Source organism: Cyrtonyx montezumae, unplaced genomic scaffold, assembly GCF_038088225.1.
Source record: "Cyrtonyx montezumae isolate F1298 unplaced genomic scaffold, pur_monq_1.0 scaffold_18, whole genome shotgun sequence".
Taxonomy (NCBI): Eukaryota; Metazoa; Chordata; class Aves; order Galliformes; family Odontophoridae; genus Cyrtonyx; species Cyrtonyx montezumae.
The window spans coordinates 13761805-13788261 of record NW_027071914.1 but is presented as its reverse complement, the minus strand read 5'-3'; the positions used below and the strand labels follow the sequence as shown (position 1 = coordinate 13788261).

The window sequence follows — 26457 nt, the reverse complement described above, 5'->3', positions numbered from 1 at the left end:
ACTGTGTTTACAGGGTTGGTTTTTCCTTTTTAAGATTTTGTGGTTTGGTACCAGACCCTCTACCTGAACGGATAACAGCTTCGTGTGTTTGTACCGGGTGAAATTAATTTGTTTACAATTCCTTTACTTCTTTGAAAACCAACATAGCAAATAAGAATTCGGAACTCGTTATGCTGCTTATTAAGAAGCCGTATTGTTGCTTAGCACAATCTGTTTTCTCTCTGTATTTTCAAGGCATCACTGAAGAGTTAGATGTCAGCCTGTATTTTGCAATAAACACCGTAATGAAAACAAGTGGCTCCTTCCTTGCAGACTTCCCAGCAGCACTCCAGGTGTAAAACTGCCCATTTCCAAAGCACAGCACCTCCCAAATTCCCCATCACTGGTCCAAAAAGTCACCGAGAAGCCTTTTCTCTCCCAGACCTCAATGAAACTTGACCACGGCCGTAACTCCCCCCAGGGTTTGCAGTACCACCCGTGCTGGGACACCCGACCTTCCTCGGGTGCTGATGGTGCGGGGTCGCCCCGGACAGAGCCTATTTTGAAGCACCGATGCCTCTTCAATTTGTCTGTAGCCTCACGTCCCCAGACAGCGCGAGGCAGCCCTGCTTTGATGTGGAAAGCGTCGGCACTGCTGCACAATCCTCCCAGGCACGAGAGGAGAGCTTTGAACTCGGGGCAGGGGGGATTAAACCTAGGGACAGCTGTGAATGTGCCTGCTGCTCCCCCGCTGCTCCGTGGGAGCCCCGGTGGGACCCTCCCGTGGGGCGGCCCCGGGGGTCTCAGCCCTGCACACCTTGCACTCGTGCTTTGATGCTTTGTGCACTGTGATGCTCCCAGAGCAAACACAGCCACTCCTCAAGGTGCAAAACACACGCGCTGGGAGCAGAGGTGGGTTTATTTTTGCAATGGTTTCCCGAAAGGGGGAAGGGCTACACCAACAAACCGTCAGTTCTGGGGGTTTCTTTGCTATTTCCAAAGCTCCCTTAGCTAGCAAACAGCCCACACCACCGAAGTTAAAAAAGCCACCAGCCCTTTTTCAAGTGTTTCCACAACGGCATCTGTTTGCAAGTCACCACAATTTAGGCTGAACTGGAAATGACAGGAACAAGCAAACATGCAGGAAGATGTTATTCCACCAGCACAACTGCAAAGCAGATACAGAAACGGTCCCACCACAGAGGAGGACTAACACATCACCCAGGTCAGGTCCCCTGAGCCCCCCCTGCCCCCCAGCCTGCAGTTTGCCAGATCTGCTGCACTGCAATGAAATGCTGGAGGTTGCCTTTTCTCCCTCAGATCTATTTGCTTTTCTATCCTGTTCACATTTCTGAAATTCGGGCTATCTAAGGCAACGTGGTCAGATCTTATGCAAAAGCCAAATACCACAGGCAAGGTGAGGGAAAGTTAAGTACCAGCCCATGAGATCTATTCTGCTTCTTCGCACCTTACAGTGTGAACAGAGTCCAACTGAACACAGAAAACAACAGTGTGCCCTAAGGCCACACCTTGACACACATACTGCAGTCCTGGGGGAGCAGAGCCCTCTCCCCCTCCCCACTGCCTGGATACAACAGCCATCAATTCTCATTACATTCCCTACAAAACAATAGATTCCAGGTCCTGATCCATCAGGTGCTGTCAGGGAGCATCCCGAGCACTCGTTTTCTGTAACCACACACTGACTGTGAGCACGAGGGCTAAGAAGCCACAGGCTGCTGGCTGGGCACTGCTGGGCTGGCCTCACTGTTTCAGATGTAATTTTATCAGAACAGCAGGATCTCAGATAGCAGTTTTCAAAAGAACTGATGACATGCAGTGAAGTCTTGTCAGCTGCGGGCTTGCAAAGGCTCAGTCTCTAACCACAACCACGCAAAGGGACTGGTGGTGTCTTTAAACTTGAATGTAGTTATTCCTGATCACCTGAAATCAACTCAACTTTGGGGAACTGATTCCAGTTGCCTATAAATCACATCATGTTTGGGAAGAAGGGGGACCTGGCTTTAGAAGTGCTTGAGGAGGAGTCTGACTGCTCTACCGTAAGAAAAATAACAATCCTAATTCTAATGAAAAAGTGAAACTCTTCATCTATTGTGGGCACAGCAGCATGAACTCAAACCAAAGTGCCAGTGCCCCCAGAAGGCTGCTGCTCGGAGCCCTGCCTGCCCGCGTCACCGACAAGCTGACCGCCAGCAAGATGAGCACCAAGCCTATTTAATTCACAACTTGATGGTAAAGAGAAGAGAGGGAAATGGAGCCAGGAAGGCTGCGTGCCAACAGACTGCTCACATGGCTCTCTGGGAAGCATCACACAGCTCCCTGATCTCTGGGGTGGCTGTGTGTCAGCCGAGCACTCGCTCCCCACCGCAGGATGCTCAGAAGCCCCATTGCCCCACTATAGCCCTCCTCTATTCAAAGCCACTTCACTTCAGCTGTTAAACTCTTTGCTGGGGGGATTAGCTTTAAATTATGCTGCCAGTGTCCTTTCATGGATTATAATTCTGTACGAGATGTTAGCACTGTATCCTCCCCCCATATTAAAGTGTCAGGAGTGCATCCCCGGGCCATCCATCTTGAACGCTTCCGCATGGGCTTGGCAATTCTCTGACATGAATATTATGGCTCTCAATGCCAGTCTCCATCACTCAAGCTGACAAGTGTTAGATTCTCTTCTCTTCAGCGGGGTAAGGGACCTTTTCATATGCAGCGTAGATTCCCCGTCACGCTGCATCTGGTGCAACGAAACCAGGGAGCACCAGCAATTCCCTACTGCCTCAGAAAACAACTCACAGGTCTTTTTCGACTTGCAAAACCAGCCCTTAGCATGACAAAGTTAAAGGCCCTTAATCAAGCCCTGGTTAGCCCCAGCCCCCACTAATGCCATTCCCATAGAGGAAGATGGGAAAGTATCCGTGTGATGCCTTTGGTGAGATTTATTAACAGGCTGTCAAGGAAAGATGGGGAATTTGGATGTCAGCTTGCTGGAGCACGCAGAGATTTCTGTGACCAGTTAGTGACCTTAAACCAATTCTAACCTTAAGCAACACTTCCATAGGAGAGGTGCTTAAAGTTAGACCCCCAGACCTCTGCTTTGACTTCAGAGCTGCTGTGCACCCACACTCCCACCTGGCACTCAGGAGCTCCACACCACCAGTGCCTCGCAGGGAGCAGAGGGAGGCAGCCGCCCTGCAGCCCCGTGCTGCACATCACCAGAACAAAACTGAATCCACCAGAGGAGAACTGCCTTCTAATTCAATTTAAACCCTTCCTACCAAGTTCACATCACTCCAGGTCTTTGGCTAAACCAGTCCCTAAAAATTTTTTCTCTCTATTGAGCAGAAGTACTTTCTGAGTAACTTCACCACCTTCTCATAGCACAGCCCCGTGCGGTGGCTCACAGCCAGCACAACCCAACAGAAACTTGTTAACACCTTTCCAGCTCTGTCTTATTAAAGTCAAGGCAATTAACAGCTTTGCTATTTACAAAACAAATCCGCTCTGCAACACCTGAGAAAAAGCATTACAAGTGTTTCCCAAACACTTCTCAGCTGGGGAGAACACCTACAGTACCCATCTGCAGGCAGTGCTGTGGCTGCTCCCCCTGTCTGAGGGGATGAGCCCGTGTTTGGGGAGTGTTTGTGCCTCACTCCAGGGCGGGGGCCTGGCATAGTGGCTCTGCTGGGCAGGGTTACAACCCAAGGAGAGAAGATTCCTACAGCAAGTCAATGGGGGAATTTGCTGCCCCTCTTCCTCACTTCTGCTGCAGGCATATGGTGGTGTGTGAGAGCCTCTTGTGCGGGAGGTTGTTCTCTCCAGATGTCCCCATGTGTGGCTGGAAGCAGCAGGTGACCTCCCTCAGGTGTGCACCTCTGCACTGAGCCACAAGCTTGTTTCCAGCCCGCCCTCCCCCTTTTCTAGTTCTCTGCTTTCTCTCAGGATACATCCCATGTGCCCCACTTTGTCACAGAGTGCACTAAAACCCCATTTTCAAACAAGCCTGGAGATGAGCCAGTAACCAGATGCAGGAGGGAGGAGAGAAGAGCAGCAGTTGTGTGGGACAGAGTGGGACACAACATGAAAGACAAGAAACCTAAGTCTATTGTGGAAGGGGAATGGAGAGGTTTACAGGGAGAGAGAAATAATGGGAAAGAGAGAGGGAAATTTTGGGTAGTATTTCAGCTTTTTCTCTCTCTTCTCTATCCTACGCGTTGCAAATTGAAGCCACTTGTGGGCATGTACAGGAGAGAATAGCTCATTGGGGGACATACAACTGCAGAGCCTGGGCAGTATACAGCCCTTAATTTCCTCCTCCAGTGCTTTCAATAGCTCATGGAATGCCATAAAAGATGATAATGACAGACTCAGAGGAAAGACTGTAAAGCAATGGGGCACAAACCGTTACCCCTTGGGCTCAGACTCAGGCCACGCATAGGCCGGGTGTGCTTGTCCATAAAGGGCAGGTGACATCATTAAATACAATAATTTATGTTTCTTTCCTTTTTGCCCAGTGCCTTGAAGTTAAATCTCCTGAGCCAGCTCTGCATCTCCACTCCTGCCAGGCAGAAGTTCTGCTGGCCAGCTGCCACAACCCGTTACAGGGATAAGGCACCTCCTCCCTATCACTAAGTGGATTTTGAAGGCAATAAGAAAGAGAGTAATTAAATTAACACAGTCCCAAGTACCTCCCGAGGGGCTGAGCATTCCCAGATTTGCAGCTGCTCTCTATGAAGCAGGTAATGCTGGCGAGTGGTAGGCTGCAGACATGGTTCTGGGGAACACACGTGCTGCTCTGGCAGCAGCTAACACTGGGCAGGAGTGCTGGGAGCACAGCACTGGGACTTGGGATGGTTTTCCTTGAGCCAGCTCAAGTCCAAAAGCAAAGCAGCTACGTTTATACTTTCATGTGCTGAAGTTAATAAGCCTTATCCTAGGGCAGAGTTGTGCTTCCCAGCTTTCAGCTATCCTCATGGTTTCTTGTCCCATAGCCTCCCCCCTGGGGTAGCCAGGGATATCATCTCATGGATCAGCAGTCTGAGCCTGTTTTATCCAACAGCCTACTATTTACACTCCCTGTGAAACATCTTTTGATGGCAGCACATTCATTTATTCCTCCTTCTACTACAGACAGACTCAGACTGTCAGACATGAATCTGGGTTTGAGACAGGCCCCATTAGGGGTGCTCCGTCCCAGTCTCTGGGGTGTGCCCTGGAGCTTGGCCTGGCCGGCATCAGTGGCAGGACAGCGGATGTGCCAAGGCAGGGCTTTATCTCTCCGATCTCCAGAGAGTCACAGATCACCACCCGGTCCCTATCAAGCAGCTGGGAGCTCTAAATTGTACCTCTTGTATCCAGACACCATCCACTCCAATCTCTTGGAGCCAGGCCAGGTATGCTGATAAGGAGATAGCGTAAATGGTCACGCAGGATGGAGCCCAACGTTCAGTTTCCTGTGGTTTAACCCAGCAAGTGCTTATTTAGGGTCTTATTTAGAACATTTCTGGTTATCTCCTCTTCTGAAGGGACTGTTCTAGCTGAGCTTTTACCACAGCTCTGCTTCAGTGTAAAAGGCTTTAGATTTTGTGTGAAACAAAGGACAGAGTGCTCTGTACAATTTCAGCACTAATTTAATAAGGACTGTAGTGAAAGAAAGAAATAAGAAAGAGTAGGAAATACTGCCATGAAGAGTACTGATAATGGCCATCATTTCTCTCTAATAGGAAGCTGAGCTGAGTTTTAAACCCATGGTGGCCTTTGAGACACTTGTACTTTCTGTGTCCCATAAAGAGGAACTGAATTTCCACATCACCACGATTTGTTCAGTCTTGCACTAAGCACTCTGCCTCATAACCAAGCTAACCACCAGCAAGAGCTCATTCATTCATTCTTCTGAAACTAACCACAAGAGGACCCTGACCTCAACCCAGGGAGGGAACACTTTTCCCACAGACAAGATTTTCTAGCACCGAAAACACAGTGGCTCACAGGTAGAGGGAATGCTTCACAGTGAGCTGCTCTGCTCCTCTGCTCTAACAGCAATATGGCATGAATTACACCACGGGGACATGATGGCTCCATTTATTTCATAAACCAAGTCTAACTAATTTAGCAAAATGAAGACAGTTAACGTCAAAAAAGGAGGTGTGGGATCGTTTTTCCAGGCGTGTCAGCCAAGGAAAATTGCCTGAGCCATGTTAGTAAGCTAACAGCATGGCTCTGGGTTATGCAGCTGGAGCACAAAGTCAGGAAGAGTCAAGCCTAAAATAAACTGTCCCATGAGATTTCACTACTATTCATACGGGTACATCTGTTTTCATGTGGAGCACAACAATTTCCTCCATAGTAAGGCTCCAGATACCTCCTCAGTAAGTTGTCTCTGTATTTATAGCCATTCAAGAAAGCGTTAGCTCTGTGAAACCTGGGGATAGTGACAAAAGAGCTTGATTTCCACAAAGTAAAGTCCAGTACAGCCGCGCTGACAGCTAGGGCCTGGCCATCCCATCTGCAAGGAGACTTTGGAATACTCCGAAGCAGTAGCTCTGCCTCTCCTCTTGCAACCCCACTTGCAAGACTTTATTTAGCCTTCTCTCAACTCCAAGAGCCTTACTAATTTAGCAGAATGGGTTAATTGTGACTCATCTTATTATTTCTTTCAAAGAAAAGATCCAGAATGTGACTGCATCCCCATTAGGTGTCTGCACCTCCTGCTGTGGCTTGAACTTAAGGCACCAGAGAAGCTGCAATATTAGCTGCACTGGAATGTTTTGGTATTCCCTTGCTAAATAGGCCCATCTCTCCAAGTGTGAAAGTGCTTCAGTTACCAAAACATCCTCACAAGGGAGAAAAGAAAATTTCCATATTTAGTTTTTAACCCAAGAATTCTCACTTTTGATTAAAGCAAAGAGAAAAAGACATGCCTCAGCATGTTCCCCTTCCACTCTCTACCTAGAAAAGAAGAAAGTTTGGATCTCCCTTAAGAAGAAATTTTCAGAAGTCCATTTTTTCTCCTACAGATTAAACAAATTCCCATCAGCAATTTGTCATCTCTGGGCACCGTGCAAAACCCACAGCCTCTGTGAGCAGAGCCAGGTTAATGTCCCACACGTGCACACAAGAGACACACCTGAATTTGGAAAGTCCTCCTGGCACCAGGGAACGCTCTTTCATGTGCAGATCCTCCAAACGTGGTCATTTTTTTTTTGTTTTTTTTAAATGACCAAACTTTCTCAACCATAATGAAGAAAACCTGCAGCAGAACAGCTAATTAATGCCACGTAACGATGAAATAGTGTCAATGAGATAGTTGCTTTTCATTCAGACTGGACAAATATATTAAGATCCCATTTCTCATAACAGGAGAGTGAAAACCCAAACCTGTCAGTTCATCCTGTCAGAACTTTACATCCTCGGATCATACCCAAATCAACATAGTATCACCCCTTAATAGAATCACATCATAATACTTCAGGATGTAGCCCAACATCATCTGCTGCAGCAATATCTATGAGGGAATACACAATGCTGCCTGTGGCACTCAGCATCTTGCTGGAGTGAATTACCAGCGTAGGAGTTGAGCTCCGGATCTGCCAGTTCAACACAGACAAACTCAGACCTCTGCTGCCTCTGCTCATTTTCCCTTCCATAGCTGAAGTATGACTCTCCTGTCTCCATTACAGACACCAAACCTCCTCCCACAGCTGTCCTACATGAAAGTTTTTTTAATGACTTAGCAGTTGAAATGTTTTGGCTTCTGATTATTCCCACTAGACTGAATTCACACGCATTTGTTACTGCACTGCCTTACAAAAAGACATGCTAAAATGACAGCTTTTTCTTCACCACCAGGTATTCTTATGAGATGTTAGATAAATTGATTTTTTAAGGTTAATCTGTAATGTTATTTTTTAAAACTAAGCTTTGGCTGGACTGAAGAAAACCAGCTGCTGGGTTCAGAATTTGTTAATGAATTTGTCTTCGGACATTACTACAGCAGTAGCTGCTTTCTTCAATAAAGCATCCCATCACACACACAAATTCTCTACACGTATTCAAGCAACAGTCACCACCTATGAGAAAGCATTTCAAAATATGATGTGCCAAATGATCCCAGCCCCAAACAATGGGCAAATTTTGAGAACCCAGGTGTTCACCTCCCTACTTCCACATAGAAGTAGGTACTTAAATGTGCACATGACAGCAGTGTGTGCAGTAACAATCTGCTTGTGCAGTTTACTCCTATTTCCACTCCAAGAAGCAGTGCAAGCGATAGGTGCACAAGCAGTCACGCTCTAAGAGATGGACTGCTCAACCCCTCAACCCGTCAGGCATATTGAGTGACCATGTGAATATTCTTCTACAGTCAGATGAGAAAATTGAGACACTGGGCAGACAAGGGCAAGCCCAGACAACAAGTCCAGCAGCTTTGACTTGCATATTTCTTTTTCCAAAAAACCTCAGAGGACATTAGTTCGGGCTGCAGATCAAGGACATGGTACTGGATCTCCTTAGCTACAATGGACATTTCTCACTGAAGAGATATACTGCTTTGTTTGTAAGACACAAAACTGGAACAAAGGAGAGCGATGGATTTTATTGATTCTGCTGCTGCTTCAAAGGGTGACCTGAGGGGCCCAATTGAATTCTCTGCACATGACCTTCACACTTGTACCATTTGTGCCCCACTAGTTCCTTTGTACAGCATTCTGTCATTTAGTGAGAAGAAATGTTATCAAGAAATCAGGTGCCATCATTAAAAATACATTTATAGATTACTTAGAAAATTTCTTTCCAGGAATGCCAAGTAGCCTTAAGGAAAAAATGTTCTGAGTAACTAGTAAATAACTAGTAAAGCTGCATCATGGCTACACTTTGATGTAGGAGACATTCTCTTCTATATGTAACGATGAGTTGATAGCCATTGTAACACTGAGTTTGGGGAATGCCTCAGTACTGGGTCAGCGTTCAGGTGAGGCAACGTTGTATTGCAGTTCATTAAAAGGGCAATAAAAGACTTTGGAGTTATCATGGATTCTAACTACACCAAGCTAGTAATCAGTATGATAACCTATCATTTACATGAATAGGAAATGGAATGGACATTTCATTTCCTATGCCTTTGTTGCTCCCTTTCAATTGCACTGATGGTGCTATTCAGGGAAACCAGCATGGTGCCTGTTTACAAGAGAACTTTGCAAAACAAAGACAGTCACGGTCAAAACTTTGTTGGTCAATTCAGTTTATTTACATGGAAGACCTCAGAAGAAAAAAAATAACAATGAAGTATTCTGGAATATCCTCACAGCATAGTTTAGTTGGAAGTGGTAAGTTAGCAGAGGATGATCTCACAGCTATCTACATTTGTGGTGGCCACATTAAAAGCATCTGGTTTTCAGAGAGGCCTGATCAAACTTCCCTCATCCGGGCAAAAACACCAGTGCAAATTTCCCTTTGCAAAATGGCCTACATGGAGCGTTCTGCATGCAGCAAACTCTATGGCCCACGTCTCACTCCAGAGAAATCAGGCTCAAGCACTTTGCTTTCAGCTGGAGTTCAGGACGTGCCTTGCCAGCATCTGACTGCACTTCAGATGTATGTATCACATAACAGCTGAGCAGCTCTCCGATTTTCCTTCTTATGTTTTCTTAACTGAAATAACAGAATTGCTCTGGATACGCCACGAAGGAACCAAAAGAACAGTTGGGAGCAACGTTTCTAAGGAGTCTTTGCTATGCCATAACTTCTCATGGTTCAGTTGCTAAATTACACTATAAAGTGCAATTGAGAGGCTGTGTTAATCTCAGAAGTTTGAGCATCACCCTGTAATGACTGCTTTATAGTGGCCCATAGTAAGCTACTTTATGGGGCATGCAGGAGATTTATCCGCACGCGTACGCTAAACACTGCTGGGAATTTTCTCACATAGAGAAATGAGGATGACACAAAACCAAATGCGTACAAAACACTGCAGTCATTCACACTGCAGCAGGAATACCACCCAGTAGGAAAGAGCATTTACGACACCTAAAAGAGATAAGAGCTGATAGCCAGCACAGCAGTAAGATGTTGCTTTTGGAAGTGCAGAATTTCCTAGCCTGATAATCAGTGCAGACCCTGGAAACATAACAAAAAACAACCACCTCTTTGAAAGGAAATGAGAACTTAGGCACTGAGTATAAAAAAGTTAAAAAGAAAAACGGGTGGTTTGCAGAGTTGTTTATCAAAATCAAGAGACATTAGAACCAAATTAGGATCTTGCATGTAAAAGTCACCTGAAATTAGGGGTGAATATACATGTGATTTCTTGCCCAGGTGATACAGGGCTGGAAGACTGCACTCAACTGCCTTTAACAATTTCTCTCTCTAGTAATACAGGAGATCCACCCTGTCTGCTTCAGAGATCCCAGATTAAAAGGCTTTTCAATTAAGGAGTTGGTAGCATAGTCTTTTTTATTTTTATTTTGTATTCTATTTTTTAGGTAATCTGATTTCAGAACAGTAGTGCAGCTATGCAAGAGTGAGTTAACCTAAGATCCACCAGTACCTGGAGAGTCAGTCTGACTTTCTCAGGGGAGAAAATGTAATGTCATACAAGACAAATTAAGTATACAAGGCACTACATGAAGTCCTTTGTATGAGAGCATCACCTCCCTCAGCCATAAAGCACTCACAAGGACTAAAGCAAAGACAATTCTTAATCTCTCAGTGTTATCATTAATGAAGTATCATTCACCCACTTGTCTGCAAGCTGCTGTGCTCTCCTGCAGGCTGCTTCATCTTACAACAATGCCTCCTGTCTGGCTCAGAAGACCAACAGCCTGCTCTCCCCTGAGCTTCTGGCAGATCTCCACGATCACCTGGCAGGAGGCAGCATGACAAGGAGTTATTTGACAGGCATCCTCCCAAGGAGGCTCAGCGTATCAGTCATGCTGCTGACACCCTCCCCACCCAGAGGAGTTTATCTGGATGAGTGAAGTTTTGTAGCTGTGGGCAGCTGCCCTACCAATGGGCCATCCAAAAGATACCAGGATTTTCCATTTCACAGACAGCCTAACAAGGAAGTGCCTATTTCCTGGGGTGGTCCTTGCACCATTGCAGTACAGGTTTGAGCTAAGTTTGCTTGAAATTGCCTGAGAACAAATTTACTGACAGTTATCTAAAGGGAAAGAGCATTGGAAATACGATTTTAAGTGATCTTATCACATGCTCTGTCTTTCCAACAAAATAGAGTGAAATTCTCAGATTTTTACACAGAGACATTTTTAAAAAAAGGAAGTGAAAAAACAGTATTTTCTCCACATTATTTGCAGAGGGTGCACTGCCTTTGAGTAAGGACAAAAAGGACCAACATTTACTGCCCAGAATGACATGAACTACCTTGATCTGAGTGCTCTGGCTTAACAAATGAATATCAACTATGGCCTTAAGTAGAATCTGCTCTTCTAATATGGCACTGAAAAGAACTGTGAGTTTGAGTCATTCCACCCCTTGATACGGTGCCATGGGAGAAACATCTGTCAAATTATCACCAGTCCACACATTTTGCTTGGATCACTGCTGTTTGAAGAATAGTCAACATTAAAAACTTCAATGAAAGAAAAGAGAATTCGTTCATAAGCAAGAAAGATGAGGGCTTGCAAGTCTCCACGCCACACTTTTTGCCTCAAATTGTTGAATCAAAGTCCGAAGCATCAAACAGTGACTCATTTCTGAAGCTTGGCATGCTGGAATGCTCAGACCTATGTAGGCAAAGGGGAACTGGCTTTGACCGAGGCTTGTGCCGTATTTAAAGTACATTCAGGTCTCCTGGCAGCATAACAGGTGTATGCTTAAAGTTAAAAAATCCCTTCTGAGACAAGAAGTCTGAACAATCATATGCTTCAGAGAAGCTCAGTCTGAAGAGTTTCAAGAATAACATCAAAAGCAGGTGATAACGAACATGACAAGCAAAGTTCCAAGAGGAAGGCTGTTAAAACAAATCAAAACAAACAAAAACCAATTATGGGAAAGAGGCTGAGCTGCTGGTCTTACAGACATAGCTCTATTCCACCACTCTAGCAGCAAAACTAAAATGAACCCCCTCAAAGTTAAAAATACCCAACAGAACTCAATAGGCAACTACTTGGACCCAAAGGAGAGAGATGTCACTGACAATCAGAGAGCAGCTTGCCTTGCAGACACCAGATGATACCTTTCAATTCATGGCTTTTTTTTCCCAAAACTACACTTTCTCTGATGTGGAATTACAACACTGGCCAAGCCTACAACCCTCTGCCAAGCAGAAACATAAAGCCCAATCCTCGAACAGCCTTTCCTACGGCATCACAGCTCCCCCAAGGGACCAGGTCATTATCCTGCCTGTCCTCTTCGTAGGAACGTCCTGCCCACATCCGACTCGCTGATGCAGCCTCCTCAGCATGTCAGCTGGGAGGTTTCCTGGGTTAATATTTGTCCCAGGTACACAGAGACAGTGAATAGAATACTAGAGAATAAAACCAGTAACAGATAAACGTTTGAATGACTGATACGTTCTACTACAAAAGTAACATCTGCAACTTCAGGCTCCTGGTATACCACAGGACTCACACACTCACTGTGGGAGCTACAAATCTTCTATAGGTGTAAGTCTGTTGCAAAAGACAGAGGGCTCCAACCCTAACATAAAGGAGATACTGTCAAACTCTAACACATCTAAGTCAGCAGACATACAGTAAGTAACAGAAACGAAGGGGAATGCATTATGAACACATCGGTTTTTATCTTCTGACATGTTCAAAATAGGAAACATTTGCTAACAGGAAACCACAAAGCACAACAGTCTTATAATTGCAGCAACCAGGCACGTGTAGGGAATAATAATTACAGGCAAAATAAATTAGTTATAGAGAAATCTGTTTGCTGTATTTCTAATGACCTTGTATTTTTCTTCATATCTGAGTGTCAGGCTGTTCTTTTGTTGTTGTTGTTATGTTTTTGTAGGGATTGGTTTTCTGAAGTGACAAGCGTGGATTAATTCTCATAGAAGATATGCAATTAGCTTAGAAGAAGTTTAATGGTTACAGACAAATGACTTGCTGTTAATTACTCAGGTTTAAGGAGCAAGGTTTGTCATAAAAGAAAGTATGACATTTTTTTTAAGTATTGGTAAAATCTACTCCAGTTTCAGAGTTGCAAGACCAACATTTTCTCAATACAATCAGAAAAAACGTAAGATACAAGGTTTGCAGTTCACAGTTACAAATACCATTTTTAGGAAAACAGAAAAGCCCTCTGTCCTCCACCAAACCAGTCCCATTACTTTAGAAACAGAGAGCAGGATTAACCACTGCCAGTTGAACAGCATTGCCCCTGACCCATTCTCTTGAAATTGTAAATAAAACACAGTAAAGTTAAAATGCAAACAGCAATACAAAGGAAACAACAGGAATCAGCATACCTTTTAATAGCAGGTGAGCACGAAAAGCACCCTTACTGTGAGCACCTTTCTTTAAATAAATATTGGAATTAATGCCAGCATTAGTCCCTGACTAAAATACACCTTGTGACTTCTAATAGGAGTTAGAGACTGATTTATAACCACTGCATATTTTGCCACTGAGATGGGAAACAAATCTGCTTAACAATGTATAGGCCAGCTGTATTTCATTTGGGAATCTGTGATTGTCTAAATGATTTTATTTTCCCCAGACAGCCAAACCAAGAGAAAATAGCAGTTTAGGTAACACCTGAAGATGATTTCATCCTTTTCTAATCACCTGACACTGTAAATTTATCATTAAGTCTGTGCTCTCTATCTCAACAGAAAAGTTACTACACCTGTCAAGAATAAGGATTCCACAAAGACACAAGAGTAGTTATTACAATAACATTTACTTCAAGTAATATTAGTTGCCCAGGGATACAATGAAAATGATTATATATGTCAATAACTTGGAATGCTTGAGATGAGTTCTTCTGAGGTCTTACTCCTGGTGTTCTTCTTCAGTGATGTGATGTTGTAACCTAGGTTTATTAGGATTGTGTTTGATCAGCCAGTCAGCAAGCCATGTCTGTGTAACAACAACAAAATAAACATCTTTTCAGGTTTTTTCTTGTTTGTTTGTTTTCTCTAGAAAGCGTAAGGAAAGCTATTTAAAGCATTACTTGAAGCTTCTTGCACACACTCCTACAGTGCTGCAAAATGAAGTTCTTACAGGAAAAAAAAAAAAAGACTGATTTTTCTAGTGCTCTTCACCACTTATATTGCTTTCAAATAACTCACACTATGTTTAGAAGATGACTTTTCCTGACAGTATTTATCTTTGTGCATAGGAATACTTTGGCCACACTTTAAATAATCTGAACTGGATTTTGGAATTAAGACGTGTGATATACATGAAAGTGCCTAATGAAACACTTACTCCTAGCAGTTATTACATGTGATTTATCTAGCAATGATTTATTAAAGATGCTACAGTTTTCTGCACTGAAATCACTTTGTAATACTTAAAAAATAAAAATTAAGCATGATGACTTTCTGAAATTCCTCTTCTAAGCTTTCTAGCAAATAGTACTAAAATATGAACGTTAGAGGTAGGAATGTCTAAATTAATCTTCCAAAGTTTTGGCCTTACACAAATTAACCTCTTTGCCTCAATTTCTCCACTTGTAGAGAGAAGATTTAATACATCCTTTTCATTTCACAGAGCTGTTGATGATTTTTTCCTGGAACAAAACAAACTTCAAGCCATAGTGTGGAGTGAAAGAGCTGATGGAATAGTAGATCAGTAAAATAAACAACACTCTCCTTTTATTACCATATTTAAGAAAAGAGAAAGGTTTTAAAGAGTGTGAGTCAACAGGAGGAGCACAGTGACAGTCCACATTGGTTAGTCAGCAATAGGAGCATTAAGAATTCAGGACAAATGAAGAAGAAAAATAACAAACAAACAAACAAGCCATACAAATGTCCATGACAGCCCTTAAAAAGACTACCTGAGAAAGTCAGAAAAAATTATACAAACATACTAGAAAAAAAATGCTCCATCAATTTCCCTGTGAACCACCTAGTGGGACAAACTAATAGCCAACATATATCTATCACAACAAACAACATCAAATCAAGCTTATTTTCCTTTTGTAACAAGGGCTTAGACATTAAGAACATGGAAGAAAGAATGAATATCTTTCTATTAGCACACTGTTACAAGCAAGGAAGAGGAAAACGGTCTTGGTCAAGTTACTAGTTCTAGCTACAGCACTGGCCAAAAATGTGTTCAGAGTGCAGAGATTAATTGGAAACAAAGAAAAGAAATGATTTATAGAAGTGTGGACTATGAGTTAAGATAGAGGAAAGGAAAATTGGCTTTTTTTTTTTTCGTAGTGAGGAAATGACTGAAAAACAAGAACAAAAAGATGATGACAGTCTTCAAGTATGCAATAGATTGCTGCAAAAGAAAGGAGATGTTACATGGTCTCCAGGGTCCTCTGGGGACACTAAAACAAAAGCAAACAAAAAACATCATGGGTTTAAAATTGGAGCACACGAGATTTAGGCTAACTTTTAGTGAAAGGTTTTCAGCTATGTATAATCAAGCAGTGAAATAGATTGCCTCGGGAGACAGCAGGCTCTCCATCACTTGGAGTGCTGAAGAACAGGCCAGACCAGCGTTAGCTAGGAACCCTTATGTAGGAATGGTTTGGCCTGAGGGCAAAGGGATGGATGAAGTGACTGTTTCAGGAACATTGCATCTCAGTTTCTTAGATTTCAGTGGTAACAGTGCCAGACATAGAGACAAAGTGAACAGACTATAAAGCTGGAACAATTACAGTACATTTAGTTTGACACAGGTCATAGAAACACCTCAGAATATTCTTAAAGTCTTTTTCTCTGCGGTGTCTCTTGTGGGGAAACGTTATGTGGATTAAAAGATTGCTAATAATGCAGAAAAAACTCCCAGCAAATCTTCACGCTGATTGAGTTTCTGCATTCCTAAAGGAGTACTAGTGTGAATTACTTGAATTTTAAGAGTACTGCAAGAGAAAGAAAAAAACAAAACTGTAATCTTCCAGATGAAAGAAAGCTAAATTTTATTTAGCCGCTGAAAAGAAAAATCCAATAAATTAAGCCTATTTTCCCCACACTAAGAACTACAATTCACATGAAATCTTTTGTTAAAAGAGATCCTTGTGATCTCTTTTAAATGAGGGCAAGAAATTTCGACTTGATAAATAGAGAGGTTTAAGATGACAATTTTTTATAGGTAAGTTTGATTATTCAAGATGTGTTTTACTCTGAAGAATCATTATTATTTTTCCTGGTGAACTGTGGGGGCAGCCCACATAACTGTTATCAGTGCCATACAGTCAAGATCATTGTTCATCCTGAAGAAAGATTAAGTTAATATTATTAAATTAAACATAATGACAAACTAATGACTGCCTTGCTAAGAACTCTACAGTGTTTTACTCAAGCATGTAACTACTTCCTGTGTGATTAGAATCTAAGTAAGCTTATCTAGAATCTATTATGAGAGCTATTTCATCTCAAACTTATCTCAGAAATATTAAAGTAAAAATGTTTTCTTGGCATCACATGATAGCACTCATTTGCTTTTCCAGACATCTGTAACAACTACATGTAGTTAATAGTTTTATAGAAGTCACCTAAAATAACCATTTCATCAAAGAAGATTTCATATAGCCTTGGTTCTCACCTCATCTATCAACAAACAAATCAGCTTCTTGAAAGGCAAATGTAATCTGTCTGCCTCATTAACAGTTAACTAAAACAGCAAAGTTTTGCAGAAGAGTAGCTTTTGTACACACAGGGAGCATAAATATTAATGTCAAACAAGCATGTCTCAAAGCATACAACACAGTGCTGATACACCATACCATTGGATCTGCTGGCTTCTCTTTACAAAGTGCAGTGAGCCCAGCTAGTAATGTAGGGTTTACATGAAGATTCAAGTAATCTCTAGCTCTTTGTCCAGCTGGAATTGGTTCTGAGATCACTGTAAAGAGTAACCACAGGTGTTAGAAAGCAGCTTGTAGAGCGATCAAAGAGGCCCTTCTTTCAAAGGTTGCTTATTAAGGTAAGTGGAGGCTCATATAACTTAATAATACATCATAGTTTATAAAGCTTTTCACACAACAAACTGGAAAGATACTATTTAAAACCCTTCACAATGTCCCTGAGGTAATCTTTCTAATTATAGCCAATTATGAAAGAAGAGAAACTCAGACCATCTGGAGAAACATCTATATCCTTGGAGATTCACTGGCAGGTAGGAGAGAAAGAATACATCCCGTGTTTATTACTTCCTCCTTGCAGTATGGCTCTGGTTTCCGAAAACCCCAAAATCTCATGTTAATTCTTGCTTTGCTGGCAAATGTTAAGAGTCATGGTTCACTCAAGGTAAGGACTGTAGGGAAGGGTAACAAGCTTTTCTAGTCAGTTTGCCTTGCATCTTTCTGCCAAATACTAAAATCATGATTCAAACGTAACCTTCTAAACAAGAGATCATCTCCCAGTCTTTCCAGGTACTATGGTCCATTTCTCTAGCATTTACCTTAGGAATTGCACTATCATGTGAATGTTCAATTGCCACTGAACAGATCTTGTTCAACCTGAACCCAAGAGGGGAGACCTTCTCAAGCCACCAGGAGTTCCTGGTCTGAGTGTAATAGCTTCCACTTTTATTTACAGCTTTATCTGCTCCAATTCCCAAACCAGAGAGTTTGTAAAGTAGAAGCAGTCACTGTAACAGTTCTTCAAATAGATGTCGATATGCTTTTTACAGGAGAAAATGCCAACATAAATAAATAGACATTAGCACAAAGCACACAAGTCCAAGCCCCTCTAAATCAAATTGTATCTTGAGCCTGGACAGAGACAGTTAGTAACAGAGAAGGTTGCTATCCTCCAATAGCAATACATTTTTTGTATCATTTTACCTTCTGGAAACATGAATCGAATTTCTCTTTCTGCTGAGGAAATGCTGAGACTGCCATGAAGTCCATTCCTCAGATCATCAGTCCCATAGATTGCTCTTAAACTAAAAGCAAGAGAAAGAACTGCTGGGTGGGCAACTGCAAATACCCTTTAAGTCTCTACAGTATAAAAGCAATACACAAAGGCTTAATCACAAGGCTGTGGTTTGATTTGCTTTGTTCTTAAACAAATTAGGTAGATTAGGTTTGTGTTCATGCATTCAGCATTCTGTGTAAAATGGGTGAACTTTACACATACAGAAGTAAAAAGTTATGTTATACATAATCTAAAGAGATAACTAAAAATCCTTATCTCATATGGAAGAGGGAGAGCAGAAGAAGGTGGGAGAAATCTTGGTCTCATTTAAGAGAATGACAAAATCCTTCTGACTTACACCAAGACCAGTCAGTGAGTTACCTGTGAGGGTGTGTCATCCTAGCTTTTATGCTATTTGTTGGCCCAAGCAATTCCTTCCAGTATGAGATTGCCTGATGTCTGGCAAGAACCATAGCAACTGAAGGTCCAGAGCTCATATAGGCTGCTAAATTAGGAAAAAACATTTTTCCATATTGGTCTGCATAAAAGATGCTACAATGCTCCGGGCTTAACTGGAGCTTCCGCTTCTGAAACAAACAAACAAACAAACAAAAAATAAAAGAGAATGAAAAAAGCTTACTAATTTGAGATACAAAGCAACAAAAACCAAGAGGTTTCCACATTAATTACATAAACAAACACATTCTTTGAGGAAGATGAGGTCTTGATGTACAGAAATTGCAGCATTTTGAAACTGCTGGGTGACTTAAAGTACAGACGGGGCACAGAAGTTTCAGCCCCAGTTATACAATTGTCTGTTCTTTCGTTCAGTGCTTTGGGATTTTCACAATAGCTATCCAGCCAGCAGGTAGCCAGGATTAGGACAAGTGTAACAGGTTATCCACCAGAGGGCATAGGGCAGGCTGAAGAGAAATGAAGGAACTTATGGTAAAGTGCATTCTTTGAGCCTGTTCTAATGTGATGCAGAGACATTCAGATTCCTATCAACCTCAGTGTCAAAAGCCAGTGGCTGCGTCAGGAGATGCTGTAAAATTCTTCTCATTAAAACAAAAAACAACCCTCTAACCTTCTGACAAATTTCCTATAAATAAAACAATCAGAAACATAGAGGAAGAAAATTTTAAAAAGAACGAGTTTGAAAACAGGCATTTACAAAACTAAAGGCGTACAGTTTTAGGGAAATATATACATATAACAGTTGTATCTAGAAGTCTGGTCGCTGCTCACCCAGTGCACTGCCACTGCAGTATGAGGAGAGAGAGGGGGAGGAGGAAGAAGAGAAGGCAGAACACGATGAGGACGACAGCGGCACCCAGCGACCGCCCCAGCCCTGCTGGGCAATCTGGAAGAGGTTGGTTTGTTTTCTTTCCCTTGTGATCATTTCAAGAGGAAAGTCAAAAAAAAAAAAAAAAAGCAAAGACTTCTTTGCCAGAGTAACATTACTGGCTCCTGCTGAAGATTCTGGTATATTCCTTACTTCAAAGTGACCTGGCGATTCTGAGATAATTTAATAGATTTTCTTCATCTGTCCTTAAAGAGTGTACAAAGAGCTCCCTAAGTGAGGGCCCAGAGAACCCAGGTCCTTGTTAGCTAATGGCAAATGTTTATCTTAACCCAGTCTCCAGCAAGGATCACAGCCTGGAGTCTTTCCAAGTGGCAGAGGGAGCGCTCTGCTCAGCATGCCACAATCACACTGTTAGGTCCAAATTAGAAAGGACAAACTCAATCAGGCCTATTTCAATAGAACATCTGTAACACTTAAATATCCAAAAAGCTCATTTACAATAAAAACACCGGGAGCATGAAAAAGCACTTCAGACCACAACCTGCCATTTAATTCTGGAAGCATCCACTGGGCAAACGGATGAATGACACACTGTTACCAAACTCCCAAGAGTTACTCTGGAGCATCCTCCCATCTGCTACGTATGTTACATACACAAGCTGCTAAACCCCGGTTTATTAAGGAAGTACGAGATTTCTTCCAGTCAGCAAAATCACCGGTCTGCTCTCATCCATGTGCACCAGCAAAATGCATCCTCAAAGAATCTGGCAGTTGTGGCTGATGACATGAAAAATGTAAGCAGACACAAAAGCTTTTAATTACTGAATTGGCTGGAGAAAGTTCACTACTGATGCGACTCGTAAGCTGTTATCTCAGGAATGTGATCTTTTACCTTAACAATCATGAATCCCGATCTGAGGATGAGATCCTCTATCTCTTCCTCCTTTTCTACAACATCAGGTTTGATGAGAGCCAGTGTTTTTTCCACAAATATTTGAGGTTCGGGCATTAGCATCTGCATCTTTGCTTCTAAATCATAACCCACACGCTTCTCCATCCTGCAATGACATCAGTTCAGGACATTTGGGGTTTGCCTACCCCACAGCCACCTGCAGCCACACTCAGTGTGCACCCCAGGAAGGAAGCAGGCCATCCTCCTTCCGGACCATCCACATCAGATTTCCTCTGGACCAGCGAGTGTGTAATCCACACCCCCATTTTCAGTAACGTTTTCTAGGAAGTAAGCCAAAATTAAAACAGTGATCGCCAGAAATATGAACTCTGTTAACGCGTCACTAACTCAGCGCGTGAGAAAAAGAGAAACGTTACCACGCGCGGCGCTGCTGCCGTGAGAGCAGGGCAGGCTGCACACCAACACCGCGTGTGCCACCACAGCCCGGATCTACATTCCCGTCCGTGGGACACCGCGTGGGACACCGCTCGGAGCCGAGCGCGAGCGCGCTCGGGAAGCCCGGAGCTACCGACCTGCAACCGCGGCTCCGTTGCTAAGCGGCGGGCGGGCAGCGGAGCAGCGGCCACGAGATGGCCTCCGCGGGCCACGCGCGGCGGGGCGTGCGTGTGCGTGTGGGCAGCAGGAATGGCGGCCCGGGAGCGCAGCCGCGCTTTGCGGAGCTCGTTTGCCCCTTTCTGAGCGCCTCGTGCGATAGGAAAATAAGGAATGGCGTGAGTTGGTCGGGGCAGAAGGTTCTAGGGGTGCGTCGCGTCGATAGTTCCGCGACGCAGCTTTACGTCAATTTCACCCCACCCCGAGGTAAAAGCGGGGGAGCGCGATCGCGCAGTGGGAATTCACAAACAGAGGTTACGCCGCGCAGCCCGTGCTTGGAACGGAACCCTCCGCGCATGCGCACTGCGGGGGGCCGGAATAGCGCTGCGAGCCGCGGCCGCACGCGCAGCACTTCCTGTTTATGTCCCGCCGGGGTCCCCCGCTCTGCAGTGCGCTCACTCAGCGCTAGGGAGTGAGATCCGCTTTCTCGGGTTTAACGCAGGAGCGAGCAGCCCGCCGCTATCGGGCGGGCACAGCCGCGGTAACGCCCGTGCCAGCTCCCGGCCTCAGCCGCTGCTGTACGACGCTCGTCCGAAGCGATGGGATCCCTAATGCAGGCGTACAGTGTTCGCTTCTTTAACAGAGTCGGCTCAACCATCACTGGATCTGAGGGTATTGTACACACAGCAGCTACTCGCTGATAAGGGAAAGATGTGTTTTATGAGAAATGCATTCCTAGAAAGATTTAGGAGTTCGTCTACTTTTAGTTCAGAGTTAAATTGGTGAACGCGTACAAGGTGACAGGATGACCCTGCGCTGAGCAGCTCAAAAGCCTCCTCAGCCCCAGTGAATATTTCAGACCATTACATAAGACATGTTGAATTTAATATCGTCACAAATTGCTGCCAACTTTCATCTCTGACAGTTTACTGTGTGTGTTTTTCTCCCAGTTAACCAAGACAGGAAAAAAATGTATCTGTCCTTATCTGCTGAATCTTCCCCACCAGCAGCATCCTGTTCTCTTTGCTCCTTCCCCCATCTTTCTGTGTCAGAATTTCTCCTTGCTGTTTCCAGAAGCATTTCTGGAGGGCGGAGATCATCTAATTTTAGCAACTCGGAGAATCCTCTGCTCTCCAATGAGCGAGCTGCTGCATCTGAAGCTGCAGCCAATTACCCGGGGTTTCCTCCTGCTGCACTTCCCACGACCGTTTAATAATGCAGTTACACATTTAAAGGGCCCCACGCATGGAAATAACGCCGTGCGTTCCCTAACAAAGAAGTTGTGTTTTACAGTAAGAATATCTCAAAGGTTTCTTCTAAAGCCTTGGATCTGACCTTTCAACCTGTTATTGTTCGTGTGTTATCTTTGTAGTGCTTGAAAAGCTATTGCTAATAACTAGAAGGCTGCTTTGAAGCATCGTCCCTAACTTCTGCAGCCCAGGGATGTTAATATGAGCTTAGAAAGGAAACAAACAAAACCTGAAATTTTAATTACAATGCAACAAACCATTACAGTTCTGAATACTTCTCTGGGCACAGCTCTGCTGCTGTATCTGATCTGTTAAGCGGTTTAACAAGCCTTGGTTGTCTTATTTTTAGCTGGCACGGGATATAACAGCACCAAGATTGTGGTTGCAGACACATTTGCATTCTAATAACAAAGAAATAATCTTCTTCAGGAAAAAATATTGTTTTAGAACTTTGAACTCCAATTACTGCAAGAAGGTGGACAAAATATTTACTTGTAGATTGTTGATTAAAAAGAAAGAGGGAAAACTAGAACAATGTAAAATTGCACTGGATAATGCAAAATAATAAAGAAAAGTTAAAGAGTAATACTGGCTGACTCACTGATTAAAAATGAAACTTGCACATCTTTCATCTTTATGTGCATTTTGATGTCAAGCATGCAAACAAAGTAGTAATAATTCACTGGTTATTCCCCTGCCAAACACACAACTCCTGTCCACCACTGACACCTTTTTCTTGCTCTGTCTCTGACAATAAAGGCGGGGGTACCTGTGCACAGTACCAGCTTCCCTCCAGCACCTGCTTCATCTGTGCTTGCTTTTGCAGTACGAAGTGACTCTGACGGAAATCCTGTGACCAAGCTAATTTCCGCTCCTGCAAGCCCGCTCCCTCCTCCATTTCTTACAGCTACACAATTATACTTGTGCAGCTTGCCTACGTGCCTGCAATCCTAGCTTACATTTTACTGCTTCTGACTAACCCAATTCAAGCCTTCGTTTCTGCTTTCCTCTATTTACTATCTCACCATTTTCTTTAAAGCTGTTATTTTTACAGACTCTAATAACAAACTTCTTACCTGCACGTCCTCTGTAGCTCCATCCCTTGCTCTGTTGACCTTCCATTTTATTTTCCCGATCACACTCATGCCCACTCTTTCATATGTTCACAGCATCTGTCACACGCTCTGCTCTGACCCCGCAGCACCCACACAGATGCACTTCAGCCACTTGTACATCAACCAGTTAATTAAACACAATCCTTCCATACAAGTGCCTCTTCTCATCTCATGTTTGTAAGTCTTCCAACCACATCTCCTTTCTGGCTGCACCCTAAATTCACTTCAAGTACAGTTTTGCTTCTAGTCCTTTAAAAGCTTCTCAACACATCTTAAACCAAACTCTTGTCTTCAGTCACTTTTAGCACAGCTAGTTCTCCTCCTTCCTTAGCTTTTGCAATTACTCTCACTTATTGCTTCTTCCTCAGTCTCTGCTTCAGCTTGGCACAGCAATAGCTTCCCTTCTGTTTCTCTCCTATATCTGCAAGAGCACCAATGAGCTCTGATATAAATTCTCTCCTCCCTTCCCTCCTAGCTCATAGCTCATTTTCCCAATTGAGGAATACAGATATGATTGCCTCATATTACTGTCTCCTTTCAAATGTAAGCCATTTCCATTGCGATTTACTATCGTGTAATGAACATGTGCTAGATAAACGATCTGGCTGAAAACCAACTACTTTTCAACTGAATTATTTTACAGCCAAATGTGTGAAGGAGTAGGTGGAACATCACAGCCAGGAACGTGAGTTTTAAGTTCACATTGGTCCAAACTGCTGTGACTTCTGTGAGTTATTGACATGGCTAGGAATCTTGAACAAACTCATGTTGCTCATGTTGGTTATGACTGATATCCTTTTCTCTGGTCACAACAGATAAATCATCCCCTTCCATTCAGAAAGCTTCTGCAAGAGTGGTTGATTTTGTAGGTCGTTTTTGTGTTAGTTCTCTACATCTTTCCAAATAAGGTATTTTCTACCCCACAGAGAACTTCTGGTTTTCAGTTGTAAGCCCATTCACAAACTGATCAAGTTCTATTTACCTTTTGTTCCACAAAGAATAGCTCCTACGCTGCATGTCACCCAAAGCAATTGAATTCTACTAAGCCATTTTCAAATAAAGGCTCTCCTGCTCAATTCCACGATTTTGCTCAGGATGCATTCATGTTGAAATCCTACAGAGATTGGTATAGGCTTACTGCTTTCCATAAAGCTTCTACTCATCTGTATATGGGCATAACCTATGGATACAGTATATAGATACTAGGCTTCTACCCTTCCTTAAATAGATCTACCTTATTTCCTCGTAGCAAAAAATAGATACAGTAGCTGGAAACTGCTGTTTGGAATCGACAAACTGAGAGATTGAGATGGGCCTGACCAGAAGAAATGAACAGTTGGAAGAGAGTACAGATATGAAGAAAGCACCATTAAGCACATCCATGCAACAGCTACAAATGAAAGAAAAGGGAAGAAGAGAGTTTAGCAAAGCAAGGAAAAGAAATGGGGAAAAAAAAAAAAAAGAAAGGGAAGGGAAACATGGATAGCTGCAAATCAAATAGTGAATCATGCAAGTCCTGATGAAATAGAAAGGAAACGATGAGAGCAATGGCTTCTGCTGATAAATTAGTACACTACATCATTAACACCACTCAGATTACATCCATCATTTGAACCTAAACTTAGACAACAGACTCACATAAACCGCCACCCATTTCAGTCTACTCCTGCTGCTAGTCTATGAACTTTTCAGAACACATTTCTGCACTCAGCTGCCACATGTATAGAAACCCTGCAAGAAAGAAAGCAAAGAAGTTCATCAGTACTTATCATTGCATCAACCCCATTTAAGTTCATCTGCAGATATTGGTTTGGTCTTAGCTTCCCCTCTAGTGACTCAGGCAAATGCAGGATAATTTCCAATTGAAGCAAGCTGGGGCTCTGTATAAATTAACACATACAGCTGATAGCAGCTTTGGGTGCGGATCTGATTACAATCTAAGCTAAGGCTGCCTAAAAGAAGTCAACAGAAGATGTCTTCCTGGATGTGGGGTAAGTATCCTTGAGGTGGTATGATTTAGGGTAAGGAATATCTTAAAACAGCAAAAATCTTTATTTCTAAAAATCTTTATTTCTATTTACACTTAATATTAAAAACAACTTCAAAAATATACTCTTGTAAAGATAAGTATATCAGAAAAGGGATACTCGACCTGTTTTACAGACATCACAACTTACAAGCCTGATGGTTAGGTGCTGTTTGCATTGTTTTTACTGGACATGACCTTGTGTAACATTCAGGTTCATAAACTTCAGGCTTAAGGGATGGTTGTGGAGCTTGTCCATAACTGCTCATTTAGAACACCTATTTTCAGATTGTCCTAATACTTTTCAATTTGAGAGCAGCAAAACATGAGGGGAAAAAAATGATGGAAGCAAATATTCATTATGTCTAAGGAATTAAAGTCAAGAAATTGTAAGAAAACCTGTTACAGTAAGAAATATGAAGCAGTTTTGTTGTGCATGGGAATCAAAGCAGTGCTCAGCCTGGACTAGTTAACATGGTTCTCTTGGCAAGCACCACAGGCACTGTGGTGGGGGACTGTTTTTCATATGATCTTACAATACTAAGTATTTTGTTTTGTTTTTATTCTTCCCTTAAGAAGTCAGTTTTACAGACTAAAACTGTTTTCAAGTTAAAAAAAATTCTTAATCTGAATTGCTACATTGATTTTATTTTGTGCTCACCTTTAATACTCTGCACGTTGCACTGCTTACATAACTAAATATCACGTAGTCTGTTGTGTTTTTACCAAGGCGCTACTTCATATTTCACACAGGATGAAAGTTGGTCTAAAAGTGGTTTACTGAAGGACAGCCTGGATCCCGGACTTGCTAGCTAGCTGAATAAATAGTGATGCATTTCATTATTAAGCCACGTGCACTGTCAGAGTTGTAGCAGTGATGCAGAGGCGTGCTGGGCCAGAGGACACATTCACATTGGGCCGAGGGTGGAACTCTCCATTATGTTTACATTCACCACTACTAGAAGTTAAACTGTTACTTCTTGCACACCACCAAAGGGCTTAATTTGTCAGAACTCCCTTTTAAAGAGGTGGCAGCAATCTTTGTCTCTCCGCCTGAAAGCTGAGCTCTGGGCCTTCGCAGTGGACGAATAAGATATTAGGAATGGTACACATTGCACAAGAATTTGAGGTACAAACACACAGAGCGTTGTCTTCTGCCCTCCTCACACAGCCAACAGAGCTGATGCATCCTTGGGCAAAAAGGACGACGGCTCCCGCTCCGAGTTATGTAATACCGGCTCCGAGTTTCCTC

At 42.9% G+C, this 26457-nt stretch overlaps 1 protein-coding gene across 1 annotated transcript; it reads right to left on the bottom strand.

Moving 5' to 3' along the window:
• Window positions 1-13070: 13070 nt before the first annotated feature.
• Window positions 13071-20384, bottom strand: NME5 (NME/NM23 family member 5). Its single transcript, XM_065734825.1, has 5 exons — window positions 20203-20384; window positions 18386-18591; window positions 17932-18032; window positions 16870-16988; window positions 13071-14042 (listed from the first exon to the last, which is right to left on the bottom strand). The coding sequence occupies exons 1-5, from the start codon at window positions 20365-20367 to the stop codon at window positions 13956-13958; spliced, it is 678 nt and encodes a 225-aa protein (XP_065590897.1). The 5' UTR covers window positions 20368-20384; the 3' UTR covers window positions 13071-13955.
• Window positions 20385-26457: the final 6073 nt, after the last annotated feature.

Bases quoted from the DNA above. Each gene is read 5' to 3' on its own strand.
- NME5 (XM_065734825.1), bottom strand. From the start codon at position 20,367: ATGGAGAAGCGTGTGGGTTATGATTTAGAAGCAAAGATGCAGATGCTA. The intron at 18,592-20,202 runs GTAAAAGATCAC...TGTTTGTTTCAG, and splicing joins CGGGATTCATGATTGTTAAG to AAGCGGAAGCTCCAGTTAAG. The intron at 18,033-18,385 runs GTAACTCACTGA...TCTTGCTTTTAG, and splicing joins AGGATGACACACCCTCACAG to TTTAAGAGCAATCTATGGGA.